The sequence below is a fragment of the Podarcis gaigeae genome, assembly GCF_964106915.1.
Source record: "Podarcis gaigeae genome assembly, chromosome: 14".
Lineage (NCBI taxonomy): Eukaryota > Metazoa > Chordata > Lepidosauria > Squamata > Lacertidae > Podarcis > Podarcis gaigeae.
The window spans coordinates 15901894-15925394 of NC_139690.1; the positions used below are offsets into that span (position 1 = coordinate 15901894).

Here is a 23501-nt window from a genome sequence, read left to right on the forward strand (position 1 = left end):
CATACCACAATGAGAGTAAAGCTCTCTTTTTGGAGTCTTCATGCCATTCCCATTCCAGAGAGAAGGGAATATTTAAAAACAAACAAAGCACACTATCAACATTTGTAGGACAGAATGAAACATAACCTCTATTCCTGGTCTGTGTCTGTTTTGCATCTGCTCATTCATGAGTCTGTTCTATCTGTTCTGCATTTTTTAAAAACCAATTGAAAACTCACTCAGTTTTTGTATGGTTTTTTCACCAAATACACATTTTTAAATGCAATCTACCCTGAAACATCCATATTGTATGCATTTTCAGTTAAACATGCATTTTAGTAGTCTTTTTAAAAATCCATTATTGCAAATTTTGGAGAGGTTTAAAAGCAAAACTGAACTGCATTTCAACCCATACATTAGCCTGGGAATCAGAATAATTTTAACCAGGTCAGCATGAATCAGGTCAGTTTGCCTAAAACGTACAGACCAAATGAAATCCTCACTCAACCCTAACTCCACAAGGATGTCAAGGATACAAGACGTTCTCCCTTACTGGATTAAGTCCAAGTCCCTTATGATCCACCACCCTCGTTCCAACAGCCTCTGAACCTAAAGGTCCTATTGAGCTATCATAGTGAGAGTTTGGATTTGATATCCCGCTTTATCACTACCCTAGGGAGTCTCAAAGCAGCTAACATTCTCCTTTCCCTTCCTCCCCCACAACAAACACTCTGTGAGGTGAGTGGGGCTGAGAGATTTCAGAGAAGTGTGACTAGCCCAAGGTCACCCAGCAGCTGCAGGTGGAGGAGCGGAGACGCGAACCCGGTTCCCCAGATTACGAATCTACCGCTCTTAACACCACACAAGCAACCACCTGCTTCTTCGACAGTTACAGGCTATAGTGGCAGAAAGAGTAGAGCTACTAAAAATGCCTTTCCTCCACCCCCCTTTAAAAAACTGAGGTTCCTTTTAGAGTGAGGCAAGGTTCCAATAACTTCAGAGGGCAGAGGTAAAAGCTTGTGCTGTTCATGGTCAAAAATGTCTGCCTGGCATGCAAAATGTGCTTGGTTCAATCCCTGTCATCGCCATTTAGCCCTGGAAAATGTCACCTGCCTGGAACTCTGCAAAGCTGTTTCCAGTCAGCGCAGTCAGCACTGAGCCACACGGACCAAAGGTGTGGCTCTGTGTAAGACAGCTTTCTATGTTTGAATACCAGCTTCAAAAGTGTGGGACTCCCTCCTTACAGATTTCCTCAGCCTCTTTGCTGCATAGCTCTCCCCATAATCTGAAGCCCCACTTCTTTAAGGTATATTGTTTAGCGGGCTCCATCTCTCCTACTCTGCTTTGGGGTTGTCATTATTCTATATGTTTTGCATGTTTTTAATAATTGCAATTGATTTTATAACTCAGCCCAGTATACCTGAAGGAGCGTCTCCACCCCCATCGTTCTGCCCGGACGCTGAGGTCCAGCGCCGAGGGCCTTCTGGCGGTTACCTCACTGCGAGAAGCAAAGCTACAGGGAACCAGGCAGAGGGCCTTCTCGGTAGTGGCGCCCGCCCTGTGAAATACCCTCCCATCAGATGTCAAAGAGATAAACAACTACCTGACATTTAGAAGACATCTGAAGGCAGCCCTGTTCAGGGAAGTTTTTAATGTGTGACATTTTGATGTATTTTTAATCTTTGTTGGAAGCCGCCCAGAGTGGCTGGGGAAATCCAGCCAGATGGGCGGGGTACAAAATTATTATTATTATTATTATTATTATTATTATTATTAGCCTTATTATTAATGTAGGGTTTCTATTGCTGTAATCCGCTTTGAGGCTTTATGGTGAAGGGCAGGTTAGAAATCTTACAATGCAAAGCTGGGATGCTACCAATTGGATACAGAGTGAAGCTCACCCGTTGTTGTTTTTTGCCCAATGCACATAATTTGTTACACACACACACACACACACACACACACACACACAAACACACACACACACCCCAATATGAGAAAACGCTGCAACCATTTCTAATGCACCAGGAACACAAAGACAAGGAAGAGATGCCACAGAAAAGAATCCAACTTTCCTCTGGCCTATCACATAGACCTCGCGGCTTACCATCAACTTGATACTTTCCCAAATATCAATCATCTGAATGTGGGGCAAGGAAGATAGAAAGTACAAAATCGTCCAGAAGGGACACAACGTACTGATGGATTATGCTGACTATAGAAACTTCCATTCCATATCAAGAGGTGGAGGTGGCCCTGCCTTTAATATCCTTAGAGGAACTCCTGGAGGCCGGCAGGAGGTTTCCCCAGATTTGCGTTGGCGGATTGACTGTTTGGCTGCTTATTCCAAAGTGCACTGCCTTGCCGGGCCACAGTCCAGAAAGGCATTTCGAGATCACACGGTTCACTTTACGTGTTTAAGCAGTTGCACTGAATTCCTGGGTTATAACAAACTGAAGTAAACAAAAACAATAGCTTTTATTTAAGCAGCCCAGGCAGGTACAATTCCAACTATCACTAGACAAAAGGAGAGGACAGCATATAATGCCATGCCTACTGGCCACATTCACAAGATATATTTGAAGCACTATGGTGCCACTTTAAACAGCCACGGCTTCCCCCAAACAATCCTGGGGGGGTGTAGTTTGTCAAGGGTGCTGAGAGTGGTTGGGATGCCCCTGAGTTCCCTCCCAGAGCTATAATTCCTGGAGTGGTTTAATCAGTCAATTCCACTTCACAGGGAACTCTGGGAACTGTAGCGCTGGGAGTGGAATAGGGGTCTTCTGACAACTCTCATAACAAACCAATAACAAACTACAGCTCCCAGAATTCCATGACTATTTGAAGTGGTGTCATAGTACAGTAGTACCTCAGGTTAAGTACTTAATTTGTTCTGGAGGTCTGTACTTAACCCGAAACTGTTCTCAACCTGAAGCACCACTTTAGCTAATGGGGCCTCCTGCTGCCACTGCGCAGCCGGAGCGCGATTTCTGTTCTCACCCTGAAGCAAAGTTCTTAACCTGAGGTAATATTTCTGGGTGAGCGGAGTATGTAACCTGAAGTGTATGTAACCTGAAGCGTACTTTAAATGTATGGTGTGGATGTGGCCAGTTATTCTGTAGCTAGCCACACACAGACAGGACCAGAATTGGACAAAGGGCTCTGTTTTATTCACAGGGCATCCCATGACATGGCTGCTTAGAAGCACATTATTATATCCCCCTGAATTCAACTAGACTCCCCCCCCCCCAGTTTAGCATGCATAGGATTGCAGCCTTGGTGAAATACTTAGGGCAAAATTTTGCCATGATATCAAATGGGAGCAAGACAGATGATCAAAGCCCAGGTGCACAAGCATTTTTACAGGCTCTGATGCATGCATCTGACAAGTCAGGCCACGGCTTAGTGGCAGAGCACATGTTCTGCATGCATAACACCCCAGTTTCAATCTCTGGTATCTCTAGAAAAAAGAAGAGGTGCAGTGCTGGAAGAGTCCTTTTGCTGGAGAGCTGCTGTCATTTGGAGAAGGCAGCTATTGGCTGTTTGGGATCTTGGTCTGATGTATAAGGTGCACACCTGTGCCTCAAATGTACACCTAACCACAGTGCTAACCCCTCCAGACCTGCTGGTGGTCCCCAGCCTGTGAAGGGGGAAACAGGAAGTGTATCCTCTGTGTAACAAACACTGGGAAAGCATCCGTTCTATTGGTTCAGTAAAAGGGAAAGGGAAAGGGAAGGAAATCAGCCCCAAGTGCTCACTGGAAGGACAAATCCTGAAGCTGAGGCTCCAATACTTTCTAAGGTTATGCGGTTATTTTTCTTGGGAGAAATGCAATGACAAACCTAGTCAGCATCTTAAAAAGCAGAGACATCACCTTGCCAACAAAGGTCCATGTAGTTAAAGCTATGGTGTTCCCAGTAGTGATGTATGGAAGTGAGAGCTGGACCATAAAGAAGGCTGATCGCCAAAGAATCGATGCTTTTTAATTATGGTGCTGGAGGAGACTCTTGAGAGTCCCATGGACTGCAAGAAGATCAAACCTATCCATTCTGAAGGAAATCAGCCCTGAGTGCTCACTGGAAGGACAGATCCTGAAGCTGAGGCTCCAAGACTTTGGCCACCTCATGAGAAGAGAAGACTCCCTGGAAAAGACCCTGATGTTGGGAAAGATGGAGGGCACAAGGAGAAGGGGACGACAGAGGACGAGATGGTTGGACAGTGTTCTCGAAGCTACCAGCATGAGTTTGACCAAACTGCGGGAGGCAGTGGTAGACAGGAGTGCCTGGCATGCTCTGGTCCATGGGGTCACGAAGAGTCGGACACAACTAAACAACAACAACAGAAGGTAAAGGGACCCTTGACCGTTAGGTCCAGTCGTGGCTGACTCTGGGGTTGTGGCACTCATCTCGCTTTATTGGCCGAGGGAGCCGGTGTACAGCTTCCAGGTCATGTGGGCAGCATGACCAGAGCAGCGCACGGAAATGCCGTTTACCTTCCCGCCAGAGCGGTACTGAACAACAGGAGCTCATCCCGTCGCGGGGATTCGAACCGCTGACCTTCTGATCGGCAAGTCCTACACTCTGTGGTTTAACCCACAGCGCCACCCGTCCCTTTCAAGAAGGCTTACTTCTGAGTAAGTATGTAGATGATTAGTGACTGCAACTAGGGTAGAAAGCAGGGTCGGATTTAGGTTTGATGAGGTTCTAAGCTACTGAAGGTAATAGGGCCCTTTATATGTCCAGCTGTCCTTCGTCAACAAACTTTCACATTTGTTTTTGTGTTGAATATATTCTATATGGTAATTTATGGACCTAATAGGTATCTAAACCCATTTGCATACAACAAATAGGAGCCTACACAACACAAAACACTGTTGCTGTATGTTGGTTTTATTTTATTTATTTTTCATCTCATATTTTGGAAATGTACATCCAGTCATCCCCCCTTTAAAATATTTTGGAGCCCCCAAGAGAGTGGGACCCTAAGCTATAGCTTGTTTAGCTTATACGTAAATCTGGCACTGGTAGAAAGCCTAAGTGATCTGGCAGAAAGCTTATCCCTTATAAAGACTGAATACAGTGACCCAGAGCTGCCTGAATGCAACCCAGAGACCCACTTTTAACAACCAGTTTAGCAGGAGAGACAATGCCAGCCCTTTGGTCCCCCACAGCAGACAACCACCCTGCTTGCTGTGCAGCACGCTGGAAGTCCAGTTCTGGGCACCACAATTTAAGGATGCTATTGACAAGCTGGAGCTTGGAGGACAACCAAGATGATCAAGGGTCAGGAAACCAAGCCTTATGAGGAACGTTTGAGGGAGTTGGGTATGTTTAGCCAGGAAAAGAGGGGACTGAGAGGACATATGAGAGCACATATGAGAGTCATCTTGACATATCTCAAGGACCTTCACATGGAAGAGAGAGCAAGACTGGTCTCTCCTCCTCTGGAGAGAGGGGCTCAAACCAATGGGTTCAAGTTACAAGAAAGCAGATTCTGACGAAACATCAGAAATACAGTGGTACCTCAGGTTAAGTACTTAATTCGTTCCGGAGGTCCGTTCTTAACCTGAAACTGTTCTTAACCTGAAGCACCACTTTAGCTAATGGGGCTTCCAGCTGCTACTGCGCCGCCAGAGCCCAATTTTTTGTTCTTATCCTGAAGCAAAGTTCTTAACCTGAAGCACTATTTCTGTGTTAGCGGAGTGTGGAACCTAAAGCGTATGTAACTTGAAGCGTATGTAACCCGAGATACCACTGTAATGTTCTGACAGCTGTTTGACAGTCAAACGGTCAAGAGGAGGTTGTGGACTCTCTTTTCCTGGAGGTTTTTAAGCAGAGGTTGGGTGGCCATCTGTCATGGATGCTTTAGCTGAGATTCCTGCATTGCAGGGGGTTGGACTAGAGGACCCTCAGGAACCCTTCCAACTTTACAATTCTTTGATTCTATGACTCTGTACAGCAGGTGGGAGAGGAGAGAAATCAGAAGCTTAAGAAGAGCCACAGTGTCTCTCTCACTTAAGTAGTTTAAAAGGGCAGAGTAATTTCCTTGTGTCACAGCGTGGAAGCCACAGCTCCACATTACCATCAGGTATATATCTAATCTACCAGCATGAAAAATGAGAAACTTCACTATGAAGACATAATGAATATATTTTCCTTATTCGCTTTTCTCCCTCCTCCCTCCCAACCTCGTTTCCTTTTGTGTCGTGGCTTTTAAATTGTAAGCCCAAGGGGAAGGGGACTGCTTTTATTCTTGATAAGCTGCTCTGAAATGCAATTTTTGGCTGAAGGGTAAAAACAAAGGGACAAACTTTAAATAAATAAATCCCAGCTTAGATTGTAAGCTCCTTGGGAGCAGGGACCTACCTATTTTGTCATAGCTACCCTGTGCTTTAATGGCACTAAACAAGAACAAAAAATGGAACGGTTCTGGACACAAGAGGGTTAAAAGAAACATGCGACTGCAGAATCGTATCAGATCTGCTATGGAAAGCAGAACAGAACCCTGTTCTGCATTATTGCAGGTTTATTGAATATGGATATGACAATAGCACCTTTATTGGCTTGTTACTCTCCCAGGATACCTTTCAAAGTCATAGCTGGCTGACACCATTTTCAAAGGCATACTTGCCAATGCTCATAATTATAACTCAGGCCAGGCAATATCTAATGCTTTCTTTAAAAGCAGCTATTTCCTGATACATTCAAAAGAAACATAAAAATAAGCCTCAACTTTTAAAATCTAGTTGCACACAAACATTTGAAAATATGGTCCATGCTTGTCCCCACAAAAACCCACAATTTACCATAAAAAACACTATGGCTTCAAACGACATTTCAGTGAAATGTAATCTACCTCATGTAAAGTACCTAGGCATCAAAGTGGGGTACAGAATTATCATGACCAGTATAATGGAACAAATCTCACTTTTAAAACCAAATGGATAGGAAACGTTTTGAATTTTCGAGAGCAATGGGGATGTTAAAAAGACTTGGACCACAGTCCTAACTAACCCCCCCCCCAAAAAAAACCCACAATGCTGGGAACTATAGTTTGTTAAGGTGCTGAGAATCAAAGCCCTGTGAGGGGGGAAACTACAGTTCCCAATATTTTTGGGAGGAGTGATGTGCTTTGAATGTATGGTTCAATAAATGTTGGGCAGGGCAGATGTGCGCACAACCAAAACTGTTTTGAAAGCTTTTCCTGGAGTTGATCACCTGACTTCACAGGTAAAGCTGCCTTCAAATGGAAAAGCAGTTTGCCTGTTCAGCTACAGTAAAGAACAACAAACAAACAACAAACCCTACTTTCAAAACACTTCCATGCACAGAGATATTTTATCCCTATCTACGGGTAACCAGGACTGCAGTAGAAGACCCAGTTGCAGTGCATAATTATGTGGACTTAACAGACATTGATTTCAAGGGCCTTTAGTAACTGCCAGTAAATTGCAGCAAAAGTAGGCAGCTGCCTTATGCTGTGTCCATTTGCCTATCTAGTTCAGTACTGCTTACACTGACTGGCAGCTACTCTCTAGGATTTCAGGTGGGGATACTTTCCCAGCCCCAACTAGGGATGCCCCAGAATGAACCTGAGTCCTTCTGGATCAGTGTTTCCCAAACTTGAGTCTCCAGCCATTTTTGGGGGACTACAATTCCCATCATCCCTGATCACTAGTCCTGCTAGCTAGGGATGATGTGAGCTGTAGTCCAAAAAAACAGCTAAAGACCCAAGCTTGGGAAACACTGTTCTGGATGAAGAACAGGTGCTACACCACCGGGGTGCGGCCATTCTTTCAGGTGTTGCGGTGCTATAAAGCATGGATAAAGAGTTCTTTTTGTGTACTGTATTTTAGATTGGAAGCTCTCAGGAAGGGGGGGAGCTGTGATTGATCTGATGTCACCAACTTTGGGAACCTTTCTGGAGGAAGAGCAGGTCAGAACCGCTTTGAAAAAATAAGTAATATCTCAATATTGTGAAATGGGGGCGACGTTGAGAGGCAGTGGCTTCCCTAAGGTCTCCGAGTAATTTCCAGGCTGAGCTAAGATGTGAAGCTGGTTTTAGTGGCTCATAACATATTAAGAGGGACGCGGGTGGCGCTGTGGGTTAAACCACAGAGCCTAGGACTTGTTGATCAGAAGGTCGGCGGTTCGAATCCCCGCGACAGGGTGAGCTCCTGTTGCTCGGTCCCTGCTCCTGCCAACCTAGCAGTTCGAAAGCACATCAAAGTGCAAGTAGATAAATAGGTACCGCTCCGGCGGGAAGGTAAACGGTGTTTCCGTGTGCTGCTCTGGTTCACCAGAAGCGGCTTAGTCATGCTGGCCACATGACCCGGAAGCTGTCCGTGGACAAACGCCGGCTCCCACGGCCTACAGAGCGAGATGAGCACGCAACCCCCGAGTCGGCCATGACTGGACCTAATGGTCAGTGGTCCCTTTACCTTTACCTTTTTAACATATTAAGAACATAGGAAGAGCCTGACTAGATTGTACCAAAGGTCCATAGCTGGGCATTCAGGGAAGCTCAAACACAGAATATGAACAATATGAACATTGGTGCCCTTAGGTAATTTTAGACTCTGGACTGCATGACCTTACACTCATACAGTCTCTCTCTCTCTCTTTCTGTGTGTGTGTGTCTACAGATGCTAAAGTGCATTATTTCACATGGTAAGCCTGCTTTGCTAAATTCAGAGGGAATTTTCACTTTTAACTGTGGCAAGATGGATACCTTTAGCCAATGACACTATGTCTCAAGCAGTGTTAGAAACTCAGAGATATACAGTGAGTTGCTGCTGCGCCGCCGCAGGAGCACGATTTCTGTTCTCATCCTGAAGCAAAGTTCTTAACCCGAGGTAATATTTCTGGGTTAGAACAGTCTGTAACCTGAAGCGTATGTAACCTGAAGCATATGTAACCCGAGGTACCACTGTATAAGCTAGGCACCAAAGGGCTCCTTAAACCAATTTTACAGTCGCCAAAACAGAATAGCTACGGTAGTTGCCATTTTGGGGCAAGACAGTTCTAAAGCCTTATTTTTCAAATGATGGACTGACTGTGATTGATCATCAGTTAAACTACTTCAGATGGCAACCTTGAGCTGGGTGAAAACTTTGAGAACTGAAAGAAGAAGAGTCATTTGATTCAGATATTCTTCACAACTGTGAGCAAGGCAGTGGGGTGGGTTAAGTGAATACAAGCGGCAACCGTTAACTATAATGTTGTTTACTGCTCCTGCTCAGGCGGCACAGAAAAAGCATTTTGGTTCCCGAGATTCATTCCAATGGTGCAGATAAAATATAACTGATAGAATTCTACAGGGTGTGGTATTAGTGTGTGAAGACAGTCAAGATCCAATGATCCCCAGGCATGCATCTCCAGATGGGGGAGATGTCGGGTGCTGCTGTCCTGGCACCCAGGTACCTTCACTTGGCCACAAGTGGTTGATAAAAAGGTAAAGGTACCCCCTGACCATTAGGTCCAGTTGCGGACAACTCTGGGGTTGTGGCGCTCATCTTGCTCTATAGGCTGAGGGAGCCGGTGTTTGTCTGCAGACAGCTTCCAGGTCATGTGGCCAACATGACTAAGCTGCTTCTGGCGAACCAGAGCAGTGCACGGAAACGTCATTTACCTTCCCGCCGGAGTGGTACCTATTTATCTACTTGAACTGGTTTGCTTTCAAACTGCTAGATGGGCAGGAACAGGGACCGAGCAACGGGAGCTCACCCCGTCACGGGGATTTGAACTGCAGACCTGATTGGTGGGCGCCTGGTTGATTTTGAACACTGGTCTCAAGGGCTTAGGAAGCTGCCTAATGCTATGTCAGCTCACTGGTCCATCTAGCTATTGCCTACACTGACCGGCAGAAGCTCTCCAGGATTTCAGGCAGGGGACTGAACCAGGAATTTCTGCATACAATCCCTATCTGCCCCTGAGCTATAACCTTTCCCTAAGGCTTGCACAGATAATGTCTTTAGTGACACAGATTCTTGTCCTTCTTTGGCAACCCAGCCCTAACAACAACAACAACAGCAACAACAACAACAACAACAACAACAGTCTGTTAGCATCTTTCATGAAATCTAGTAGTCCTGCATTATTAAAAGTAAGGGTTCCCAGTCCATCTTATCTTATGTGCTAACAGCTGTACCTTTCAGAGCTGTGACCTAATCTATTTCGAATCTCCTGTTCCTCTTGAAGTCTGAAATGCCAGCGCATCCTTTTCACCATATATCGTGGAAGGCTGCACTCACAAGTCGCGATTAAATTGACTTTATTTATTTTATTTTACGCATCTCATCCCCCTGCCTTCTGCACAGGTCTGCAATGGAAAAGTAAAACCCATTTTGCCTAGGGTGAAAATTTAATGGAAGAATTGCCTCCTATCTGCCATTCATTAACAGCACTCACATTCCAGGCTTAAAGGCATTCATCCCAGGGAAGACATGCCAAATTCCAGGCATGATTCCCTTTCCCCCAGGTTGTAAGTGTGCCAAAAGCAGCAAACACAGGTATATTTGGGAAGGTAGGCCGGCAGAACTTGTGTGCGCTTAGTGATCTACATGAAATTATTTGCAAAGTTGAGCTAAGTGTGTGAGGCCATTTTAAATTACATTTTCTGACATTTATATACTCCTGTTTCTTCCAAGGTGGTGCACACCTAGTTCTTTCCTCATTTTATTCTCACAACAGCCTTGTGAGGTAGCCCAAGGTCACCCTGTGAGCTTCACAGCTGAGAGGGGATTCGAACGCCTGGCCTCCCAGTTCCTAGTCTGACACTCTAACCACTACACCACGCTGGCTAGTGGTTCAGTGATGGATTAGGACTCGAATCCCCACTCAGCTATGAAATTCATTGCGTGACCTTGAGCTAATCACATCTTGGCCTAGCCCACCTCACAGGATTGTTGAGAGGATAAAATGGGTAAGAATGCCAACACGGGGCTTCTTCCCAAATTGGAGGCTCCAAGAACTACCCAGTCATTACTCTTCCACTGTAAACTACAAGTGGGATTGCAATTGCCTTTCCTCCCAATTAGGAGTATTCTGCTTTTTCTACATGTACATCCAGCTATGTTCTGTTCATATAAAGGGGCGTGGCATAATTGTTGTGGGTGGGGCCAGTTGACGTTTAGCACACACTCCTTATAACCAGGGCTCCCCCCCCCCCCGGAACTCGATTCCGGCACCTCTCAGGTGGGTGCCATTGCCATTATAAGAGAAGAATGGTGGCGTTCATGGTGAGTTCTGGCATCTCTTTTCCTAGAAAAACAGCCCTGCTCATAACCCTTGTGGGGGATACCATTTTATGACTGCTTTCACTTAACCCCCCCCCCCCCCGCAATCTTTTAATAATCAATAAAACATATTTCAGACCCTCCAAGTGTCCTTGTTTTCCAGGGACAGTCCCAGATTTACAGAAGGCACCCCAGTTTCTGATTTGATCCCAGAATGTCCTGCTTTTCCTTAGGACGTCCCTATTTTCATCGGAGAAATGCTAGAGGGTATGATATTTCTGTCAGTTTTATAAATGAAAGAGAGATATTGAACTACGACATCATACTGTTATAATGTTAATTTGTGCTACTAGACTATAATATGACTATCATAGAATCATAGAGTTGAAAGGAACCCCAAATCCTATAGTATTATAGTTTTCTAGCACTATACCTCTCTCTCTTATTATTATTATTTTAAAATATGCAGCAGAAAACTGCCATCTTGCCCAAAAATGGCAACTAGACTTTGTGTTTTGGCGACTGTAACCTTGCTTCAAGGAGCTATTTGGTGCCTAGCTTATATAGCCAAGTTTCTAACAATGGGTGCCGAAGTTGGACTTTCTGTGATCTGAGAAAAGGATGAAAGATTTGCAGAGAAAATGGTGGTTCCCTCACTGCGAGAAGTGAAGTTACAGGGAACCAGTCAGAGGGCCTTCTCGGTAGTGGCACCCGCCCTGTGGAACACCCTCCCACCAGATGTCAAAGAAATAAACAACTATCTGACATTTAGAAGACATCTGAAGGCAGACCTGTTTAGGGAAGTTTTTAATGACTGATGTTTTAATGTATTTTAAATCTTTTGTTGGAAGCCGCCCAGAGTGGCTGGGGAAACCCAGCCAGATGGGCAGGGTAGAAATGATAATAATAATTATTATTAATAAATAAAAATACAGGATGCCAATGACTGGATGATGTTGTTATGTGGCTGTCCATAAAAAGGGTGTGAGGAAAGCAAATCAACCCAGCATTAAATGTGGCCTGCTTAAATAGCTGCCTTTTCCCAGGAATGGCCTCAAGGCAGTAGCTGTTTTTCAGGTTAAAGGCCATTTTGCCTCAAAATACAAGATAAAATTGGCTCATGCATGGGTCTTCAAACTCTTGAATGTTCTCCCTGAAAACATTGGGCTAGTATATCCAACTAAGGCCACCATCAGGCCATACATTGAAAGCACTACAATTCCACTTCGAACAGTCATGGCTCCCCTCCCAAAGAATGATGGGAGCTGTCATTCATTAAGGCTGCTGCTAGGACTCCCCTATTCCCTTTGCATTCCCAGAGGGATTGATCGTTATATAACTCAGGGAATTGTAGCTCTGGGAGGGGAACAGGGATCTCTTAACTCACAAACTACAGCGCCCAGAATTCTTTGGTGCAAGCCATGACTATTCAAAGTTCTATCATAGTGCTTTAAATGAATGATGTGAAGTTATGCATAAAATAGGCCCATTTAATGGACCTAAGGTAAAGGTAAAGGGACCCCTGTCTATTAGGTCCAGTCGTGGTTGGCTCTGGGGTTGTGGCGCTCATCTCGCTTTATTGGCCAAGGGAGCCGGCGTACAGCTTCCGGGTCATGTGACCAGCATGACTAAGCCGCTTCTGGCGAACCAGAGCAGCGCACAGAAGCACCGTTTACCTTCCCGCTGGAGTGGTACCTATTTATCTACTTGCACTTTGACCTGCTTTCAAACTGCTAGGTTGGCAGGAGCTGGGACCGAGCAACGGAAGCTCACCCCGTTGCGGGGATTCGAACCGCTGACCTTCTGATCGGCAAGTCCTAGGCTCTGTGGTTTAACCCACAGCGCCACCCGCGTCCCTAGTCATGTTCTATAATTTCAGTGGAACTGGATCCAGGGCTGCACATTGACCAACATGGCTTCTTCCGGTTTCAGTTGATTTATTTTTACTCCACACCGCTTGTAATTTATCTCATCAGAGTCAACTTTGGTGTAACCGTACAGCTTGAAGATCTGAAGCTTGTTTGACAAGCCAAGAATAAAAGAATAGCCCTGCTGGACCAAGCCAATGCCCATCAAGTCTGGCATCCTGTTCTCACATTGGCCAACTATATGCCTATGAGAACATAGCCATCATTTCCATATTCAGCAGGGATCTTAGAATCACTTCCTGTTCTAGACAATGACTCTTTGCTCGTTGTATTAGGAGAGAACGGCTATATTCATTTGATTTGTATTTTTTAATGCAACACATGCGTTCCTCATGGGCTAAACAAAGCCTTGTTTTGTGATGGCCTTTGGTCACAAACAAATACATTTGACTCACTGGCTGATAGTATTATAAATTTTGGAAGAGCCCACAAGGAACCAGACTGTACGTAGATCGAAAGGTTGTCAGCATGGGATGCAGAGCTGGAGATGATCTCAGAATGATTTGCAGTAGAGCTGCCAAGCCGAGTAACCCCCACAACACTGGCTTCTGAACTTTCCTTTTAACTAAGGATATGCAGCAAGAAAATGATTTTCTATGCTCAGGGCTAACCTGCTGACCCCTTAATCTGGAAATAAAACCCTGTTGTATCTGTTGGTTTCTGTTGCTGAGTGCTGACAGACTGGCAATCCAACCATTAAACTTCTGGAAGGTGCTTGCAAAATTTCACCTCTGTGTTTGGGAAAGATTGCTCTCAGAATTGTACTTAACAGCTTTAGTAAAGCCCACAGTTTATATATACTTCATTATATACACTGGACATGCCCTCCAGATGTTTTGGACCATCATCCCTGATCATCGGCTTGTGCTGGCTGGGGAGGATGGGTATTGCAGTCCACAACATCTGGAAGACTCCATATTGGCTATGCCATCATATTCCCATGTATCTCTGTGGGCATAGGTGTGTCTGTCCTGGCTTATGAGCATTCCCTGTAAGCCAACTGGGGGACTAAAGGCACATTCCAGGCAAAGTTGAGCTCTTCACTGACTGTACATCCTTGCCTCTGCCCTTGAAATGAATGACCCCAGTGTGAACTGGATTTTACCTTAGTACAACCTTTCACAACCTTGGGTCCCCGGATGTTTTTGGCCTACAACTCCCATCATCCCTGACAACTGGTCCTGTGAGCTAGGGATCATGGGAGTTGTAGGTCAAAAACATCTGGGGACCCAAGGTTGAGAACCACTGCCTTAGGTCTGAAGAGAAATGTTGCTAAATCCCTGTGAAGTTAGGCTGAAAGACAGTGACTGGGCCAAAGTCACCCAGTGAGCACCATGGCCAAGTGGGGAATTTGAACCCTGGTCCCCCCAGGTCTTAGTTTGGCACTCTAAGCACTACACCACACTGTATGTTGATGAGAAATTTTGAATTCTGTGAGTGTATATTGAGTTTAAACCACAATGGTCTGCTGGGTTCGGAATAAGCCCATCCTCCCAAGTCAATATGTGTTCACCCTGCTTCTTCCTCCCTGGCAGGGGTGAGAGACCTCCAGAAATTCTTGGACCCCAACTCCTGTCACCCTTAACAAGAAGGCCACAGGTCCCCCACTATATGGCATAAAAGTTGACGGCTCAGCTGGGTGCTTGAACTAATTTTTTTTAAAAAATTCCTTCCAGTACCACCTTAGAAACCAACTAAGTTTGTTATTGGTATGAGCTTTCGTGTGTATGCTTATTGGTATGAGCTTTTCGTGTGTGTATCTGAAGAAGTGTGCATGCACATGAAAGCTCATACCAAGAACTAACTTAGTTGGTCTTTAAGGTGCTACTGGAAGGAATTTTTTTTTGTTTTGACCAATAACAAACTTAGTCGATTTCTAAGGTGCTACTGGAAGGAATTTTTTTTTATTTTGTTTCGACTATGGCAGACCAACACAGCTACCTACCTGTGCTTGAGCTAAGATACTAGACATTGAATGGATAGCAAAGGGCTAATGAAAGCATCTCCCAGTAGGCTTGATGGATGGATACTGGCTACAGATTCAGGCTCCCAAGAGTCATGTCCAACTCATCATCCCAAGCTGCATGAAACTGAAATTTGTGTGTATGCATGTAATAAAATCCAGCCCCTACTTAGGATGCCATCTCCTGCAAGGTCAAAGTATTTGTCCATGCAGTCTGGTACTGTCTATTCTAACCGGCAGAAACTCTCCATGAATTTGGGCAGAAATAGGTCTTTCTCATCCTGATTTTTCTTAAGCTGGAGATAACAGGGACTGAACCTGGGATATTTGGGCATGTGATCTACAATTGAGCTAAGGTCCCTTCCCTATATAGAAAGATGTCATGAATGAGATTTCCTGATAATATTGCTGGAGATAACAGGAAGATGGTCTCAAGAAGAAAGATCTGGGCGTCTTCCAAGAAGGGGATGCCCCTCTCTCTTTAAATGGTCGTTTCTCTAAAAATTTTGTAACACTCATGCACTATTTATAAAAAGTGTTCATAAATAGACAGATGATGCTCCTATTTCAAGGAGGATAGTGTACCATCAGTTTTGATTCTTCATTTAATGCTGGGTGGGGGTAATCTGCAGCACAGATCAGGCCCACGAAGCCCTCTCCTCATCTTAGCACTGGGCTGGATTTATCAAAGAACCACATAATTGGAAGGGATCCTAAGGGTCTTTGAGTCCAACCCCTCTGCAACGCAGGAATCTCAACACATAGTCACCCATCCAATTTGAAACCAGACCAGACCCTGCTTAGTTTTGCAAACGTGCTAGCAGTTTTATTGTGGCCTCACCAGGAAATGGGTTTCCTCCCCTCCCAGAGCAGCAGGAGGCAGTAACTGCCCTCTCCATCACAGTGCTGAACTGAGAGGTTTACCTATCCCTAGTGCTGTGATGGGAGGAACCAGCGCATTGCAACTCTGGGCTGAGTGGAGGGAATCACCCTGTTGCAGTGCTGGGCTAAGAAGAGAGGTTTAAAGCACTCCTCCACATCCAGCACTATGTGTGCACTGTGTGAGAGTGTGTGTCCTGTGAGTTTGTGTGTGCTTTCACGTGTGGCATGTATATGTAGTGAGTCCATGTGAGGGCATGGGGCAATCATTTGCACCATGACCACAGAACAGCCTTTGGACAATTTGAATGTGGCTCTGAGCAGTGGCATGTGGTCAGTGGACTTGGGGGACTAGGCCAGCCCCCTAAATGTTCCTGGTAAGTATTAAAGCCTAGTGCCTTCTTCCTAAAACCTGAGAAGCTTCTGTCCAGCTTCGGGAGGGAGGCACGATGCTCTTGCATGCAACATCACGCCCATCCCCCTTGCAAGCTGGCATCTCTGGTCCTAATTGTTCCCCTGCGAAAAATTTCACTGCATGCCACTGGCTCGGAGGCTGAAAAAGGTTAGTCACCCCTTTCCACTGGGGGCTCCTGGGGGGCATTAGCCACAACTGGGATAGTGCCCCCTGCTGGACTCAACAGGCAGAGCCAAGCAGACTTCCATATGGAAGGGAAACTACCCCGTAGGTTCCCAGACACTGAGAGCCTATATGTTGTGCCTGTGCCCAGAGGAACTTTGGGAGAAGGGAAGGTATGGGGGAAATAGAAAAGTATCCCAAATATATGGGCTCCCTGTAGTTGCAGGTTTTTGTATGCGGGTAGAATACATGCTTGTCTTCATTGATAGCACCGTGACCCCATGAAGGTGAACTATGTATTCTGAATAGGCAGCCATGGTTTGTATTCTCTCACAAATAGGGACAAAACAGGTACATCTTTCAGCTGTCTCTGCTATGGTTGCCAGCTGTCCAGGAAACAAACAACACACAAAGTTGGCCTGTTCTTGCCCTTGTAACCTCAGCACCATGAGCCCCGAAGCATGGATGGCTGGAGTGGCTGTAAATGGCACAGCTAGAGGGGCCGGTGGAAAAGTTGGCAACCCCCCTTTGCCCACCCTCAGCTGCTTTCATGAGAGAAGCAAATATGAAATGCCTAATGAAAAACCCAACTTGGAAGAAGTAAATGACTGCAAGTCCAGGGCCTAGTGCCTAAATTATGATGGGAAGGGAAGCAGGAGAAGCGGGAGGCTGAATGAACCGGCACAAAGACCCACTCCCTGATTCCCCCCCCCCCCAAAAAAAACAAACCATGCCCCTCTCTCCTCGCAGTCTTCTAAACGGGGAGGCGTTACAAAAGTCAAAGAGGGCAGCCAAGCCTGCTCTGCATCCCCTTGCAGTTCAAGCACTGCCAGGATCCTGCCCTCTGCCTGCACACCTGATCCTTTGCTCTGTACCTGGGTCTAGCAGGTACATTTTGGAGCTTTAGGCCCCAGTGGCAAGCAATCATTTCCTGGGCCATTTGCACCACTTCAATCCTCAAGACTCAGGATGCGACCCCCCCCCCCACTCCTTTCTGCCTTTTTACCAACAATATGATTTAATCACAGTGTCCAAAGGGGAACGGAAAACCACCTTTCTCTCTCGCTGCCCCCCCCTTTCTGGCGCCTGCAAAGGAGCAAGGGGGCGGGGTGATGGTGGCTGCTTTGAGTAGTGAGTTTGGGGTGGCGGGAAGAAGGGAAACCGAGCGGCAGCCGAATAAACCAGCATCATTGTCACGCACAGGCTGCCTTGCCCCCCCTTGCCCCCTCCCCTCAATAACAATACTTCAGGTACGGCCGCCTTCTCGTCCCCCTCCCCCCTCCCGCCCCCTGATTCCGTTTCTGCTGCCAAAGGGGGTGGGCAGGGTGTTGTTGTCTGATCAAAATGAAGCTGGGAGAATAATGAAAGGGGGCGAGGATCCGGAGATGGAGAAATCTCGGGGTTGTCGCGCGCTCCCCGCCCCCCCCCAATCGCATCCTCCCACCGATTATCCCATTGTGGAGCATGGAAGGATGGAGGTTCTGGGGGGAGGTGGGGCTCTGTGTGTGTGTTTCCCCCTCCCTCTCCGCAAATGCAATGGCTCCATCACGCCCCTGGAGAGGGAAGAGAAAGGAGAAGCAGCAGCGGCAGCGGCGGCGGCGGCCAACCTTTGCGGCACCGGGGGGGGGGGGAGAGAAAAGAATGCGCGGGGGAGGCTTGGCCCTGGGGCTGAGTGGGGGGCTAAGATTAGGGTCCTCGGCCACCTCTCCCTCCCCCGCACACACCCCTCGGTTAAACGCCCCCCCCCCCACCTCCACGCCCGCCATCCCTGCGTACTCACCCTGGCCGGCCAGTGCGGGTAGCCTTTCATTTTGGCGAAAACCAGATCTCCAGCTTTGTATTCGCGGGGCCTTGGACGAGCCATCGGGTCCTGCCCTGCCCTCCTGCCCGTCGCCAACTCCGAAGCAACCCCCAGCCCCGCTCCCAGGCCTTCCCGGCGCTGCGCGGCCCCCCCTTGACCCTCCACAAACTCGGGGAGAGAGGAGAGGCGAGGAGGGGGGTGGGAAAGAGGCGCTCGGCTCCCCCTTCCTGACAACCACACGATCGGTAATAATAATAATAATAATAATAAGGAGGGTGGTGGTGATGGGGACACGACGGCTGCTGCGCGCCGATCGAGCGAAGGAGGCTTCCGGAGAGCGAAGGATCGGCCCCGGGCACAGGAGAAGCGGCGGCTGGAGGAGGCGGCGGAGGAGCAGGAGAAGGAGGAGAGGGGGGCTGGGGTGTGTGTGTGTGCGTGCGTGTGTGTGTGTGTGTGCAAAAGGGGGGAGGGGAGGCCCTGGACTCGGCACCCCCAGCCCCCAAGAATCGAGGGATCCAGCAGCTTTGCGGGGCTCCTCCGCTAGGAAAGGCTGTTGGGGGCTGGGCAGGAGTGTGGTGGGGGGGGCGCCACAGGGGGGGAGGCGGAGATCCCCTCCTCCAAGCCCTGGCTTGGGAACAATGTGGCCAGGAAGGAAGGGCGCAATGTAGCCGCCGCCGAGCTGCCTACATTGCGCTTCCCATCCCGAACGCTCGCCGGTGCAGCAGAGAGAAAAAATATGGACCCTTCTGCAAAATTATTCCTCGGGCAGCGACCGAAAACACGATTTTTCTCCCCTCCTTCCTTTCTTTAATGGCTCGCTCGCCCGCTCGCCGCCTTCTCTCCCTTCCTGTTATTTTCTAGGTACACGGATCGTTTTCTATGAAAACAAGAAACGGCGCACGGAAGGAGGAGGTTTGCAGCTCGCACAGAGAAAGAGACACACAAACACAGAGAGAGAAATGGGCGGGAGAGCCTTTTATTTCTTTGGACGTTGCAGAAAGAGATGAATAAACGGGATCTTGGTCGTTTTATAGGAAGCATTCTTGCTGGCTTGCTGTTGTTTGCAGACCGGACTGAGGTGCCTCCGTTTCATGCCTAGGTACACAAAGAAACAAACCACTGCTCTGGAGGCGCAGAGCAAACAGACTGAAGCCTGCCTGAATATTGGCAGGGAATTGGTCATTGTCTCCTTCCAAAATGGGAGAATTTGCACGCCTGATCAGTGGCAGGCCGCACAAGGAATTCGTGATTATTTTCTACAGCCATAAAAAAATTGCTGCTTCTGGAACTGAGGATGTAGGAGAAAAAGCCAGAGAAACACACAAACACACCAGACAGGGTTTTGTTTGGTTGTGTTTTGTTTTTAGGCCTGGGTAGAGTTTTGTCCCTCCTGCTCAGCTGCTGAACAAGAGGGATGCAAAAAAGGAAAAAGAGAAAGTATTGGGCAGAGTTCTCCTAGATGGAGAAAGTTGACAAAAAGTCACACAAACACCCTACCAGCAGACAGATGTTGGTCACGCTTTTCTCCACATCTGTGGATACTTGCGCACCATACACTGAAAGTGTGTCTTCCACTCCCTCACTTTAACAGTCACGGCTTCCCCTGAAAAATCCTGGGAACTGTAGTTCAGGGTGCTGGGAATTGTAGACCGCAAGAGGTTAATTACTGTTCCCAGGATTCCCAGGAAGCAGCTGCTGGGACCACATAACACCTGTCCTGAAGGATCTACACTGGCTCCCAGTACATTTCCAAGTACAATTCAAAGTTTTGGTGCTGACCTTTAAAGCCCTAAATGGCCTCGGCCCAGTATACCTGAAGGAGCATCTCCACCCCCATCGTTCTGCCCGGACATTGAGGTCCAGCTCCGAGGGCCTTCTGGAGGTTCCCTCCCTGCGGGAAGTGAAATTACAGTCCCATCAGATGTCAAGGAGATAAAGAACTATGCAACTTTTAGAAGCCACCTTCTAAAAGGGAAGTTTTTAATGTTTGATGTTTTATTATGCCTTTATAGATGTTGGAAACTCCCCAGAGTGGCTGGGGGCAACCTGGTCAGATGGGCAGGGTAATAATAATAATAATAATAATAATAATAATAATGGCTTTTTTCAGTTCCGGCACCTCTCAGGTGGGTTCTGATACTTCTCCAGTGCCATTCTAAGAGAACAAAGGAGGTGTTCATGGTGAGTTCTGGCACCTCTTTTTCTAGAAAAATAGCACTAATAATATTAATAATAATAATAATGCAAAAGTCATGTGCTTTAAGGCTCCATCTGCACTATATGTTTAAAGCAGTATCATACCACTTTAAGAGTCATGGCTTCCAACAAATCATCCTGGGAAATGTAGTTTGTTTAAGGGCGCTGAAAGTTGTCAGGAGATCCGTATTCCTCTCCCAGAGCTACAGTTCCCAAAAAGGGGGGGGGGGGTAACAATCAACCCTTCTTTACAGGGAACTCTGATAACTGTAGCTCTTGGATGGAAAATAGTTCTCCTAACCACTCTCCGTACCCCTTAACAAACTACTGTTCCCATAATTCTCTGGGGGGAAGCCATGGCTGTTAAAATGCTATGTGCAAGGATAAACATGCAGCCAATGAGGTGTTTTTCTAAGCATGTTGCAATACTACCGCAAGAAAGTCTCTCTTCTTTCAACCCTGTGGCATGAAGTGGCCTTGTGATTATCCTTCATGCTCTCAGACTTGCAATCCTGGATGTTTCCCCTATTAAAACATTTTATCAGACAATCAGTCATTTCTTAAAAGCATATGCAAAATATGAAGGATTTCAAGACTAATTAATCAATGAATTACATTTCTGTCCCTCGTTCCCTTCAAGGCTCTCAAGGCAGAGCAGGCTTGAGAGCAGCAGAGGAAGGGAGAAAAGCGAGGAAATCAGGACACGTGCAATTTCTTTCCCTAGTATTAATTTGCAAGGCCCTTGACTGGGAAAATAAGATATGCCCGAAACCAAAAGTTCATCGAGGATTGGGGAAAATTTGTAGAATATCTGGAAAATATATGTGAGGTGCAAACAACGCTAGTGGGGTTCCAAGAAGCACTGTAAAATTTTTTTAAAGAGGTATTGTTGAAAGAAAATAGAAAAAAGGAGGGAAGACAAATGGCAATGCAATTAAAGAAATGCGTATTGAAGGGTAAAAATGGATGATTACCAGAGAAGTTGAAGGAAGACCAGAATTTGTACTTTGTTAAAATCAGTTAAAAGTTGGATAAAATTGTATGATTGTTTTGAAAACTAATAAAAAAAATTATTTTAAAAAAATTGCAAGGCCCTCAGCAGCTTGGGGCTTCAGGATACTTTAAGGACAAATAAAATAAAATAAAAGCTATGCAAATCCCAACCTCCAAAAGTGGACTTTAATACAGAAGAGGGCATCCTCCAGATCTCAGATTATTTACTATTCTTTAATTATTTATTATATTTACTATTGTTATTATTTATTATATTCATAAATATATAATATATAATATAATAATTATAATATATAATATAATAACTATAATATTATAAATGTTAATATAATATAAATATAATTTATTGCATAAATTATATTTATCGCATTTATTGCATTTATAACCAAGGTGGTGCATGTAGTCCCCTCCCTCAATTAATCCCCACAACAACCCTCAGAGGCAGTGATTGGTCCAAGGTCACTCATTGGTCAAGTGGGGATTTGAACCCAGATGCCCCAGTCTGATACTCTAACCCAACGATGGCCAAACGTGGCCCTCCAGCTGTTTTTGGACTACAACTCCGATCATTCCTAGCTAACAGGACCAGTGGTCAGGGATGATGGGAATTGTAGTCCCAAAACAACTGGAGGGCCAAGTTTGGCCATCTCTGCTCTAACCACTGCACCACACTGCCTCTCTGTAATTAATCTAAGTGATATTTACTTCATGTGCACCCCTTGAAATTAATGGACCTAACCTGGTCATGTTCATTAATGCCAGTGGATGTGCTCTGAGTAAAACTTAGCTGAATGCCACTCAGATCTTGCCTGAACCTTTGACTGGATTTAACAATGTAATCAGCAAAAGTTATTACTCCTTGTTTGGAGCACAGGCCGTCTTTAATGGTTTGTTTTTCATCTCGTTCTAGTCGCATGCAAGAACAAAAATGGCACTAAAAACTAAACAGGTGTACACAGCCATAATTCAGAACCGGCATACCAAATTTTAGGACTTGGCAAATTTTAGGAGTTGGATCTAGACACATTAAAAAAAAATGTTTCAGGAAAACGTGCTGTAAACTTCATCATGGAATATTGTGTTGGCGAAAGATGGAACTCAACAGCGCCATCTGGTGTCACAGTCTTATAACGCATTTAAAACGCTTTTTCTTTACTAATGTAGCTAAATGCTCAAGACGCCACCTTAAGGGACTAAGGCAACAGACTCCTTTTCAACATCTTGGTGGCTGAACAATCAATCTCTCTTCCGAGGGAATTCTGGGAAATGGAGCTTTGTGATGGGAATGAGGGTCTCCTAACAACTCTCAGTGCCCTTAACCAACTACAGTACCCAGAATTCTTTGGGTGGGGGGGATCAGCCAGGACTTCTTAAAGTGGTATGATACTGCTTTAAGTGTATAGTGCAGATGTGGCACAGGATGTGGCTAAGCTATCCCTGTCTGGGAATAGTCATTACTGTCATATCAGCCAATGCTAACAAAAGGCACATCTATCCACTGAAGCCATCTGGGGCACCGCATAAAAGGTACCCTATAACTTGGATAAGGAAGAAGCTATCAGGTTTCTTATTTGGTCCTCTCTCGCGCTGGACCATATTAAATGCTATTTCAAAAGGCATTTTGATGGATGTGCCATTGGGCATATGACAAAAATCTAGTATTTATGAAAGAAAATCGTGGCAGGGAAGAAGTCATCAATCTACCTCAGATTTTTCGGTCCCTTCCTGTCAGCTCTCCCAGCATTTCTCTGTGGCTTCTGGTGTGACATGTTATGAACATTTAAGCATGGGAGGAAAGACATAAGCATAGATTTGAAATATGTCAAAATGAGATTTATGGTAGCTTAATTATGCTACTTTTTTAAAGGGACGCGGGTGGCACTGTGAATTAAACCACAGAGCCTAGGACTTGCCGGTCAGAAGGTTGG

General features: G+C 46.0%; 1 protein-coding gene across 1 annotated transcript in view; it reads right to left on the reverse strand.

The window, feature by feature from the left end:
- HDGFL3 (HDGF like 3) overlaps positions 1-19196 on the reverse strand; it is a 53848-nt gene extending 34652 nt beyond the window's left edge. Inside the window, exon 1 of the mRNA XM_083712953.1 lies at positions 18343-19196. Coding sequence (XP_083569079.1) covers positions 18343-18426 — 84 coding nt within the window. The 5' untranslated portion in view covers positions 18427-19196. The remainder of the gene's footprint in view (positions 1-18342) is intronic.
- Positions 19197-23501: the final 4305 nt, after the last annotated feature.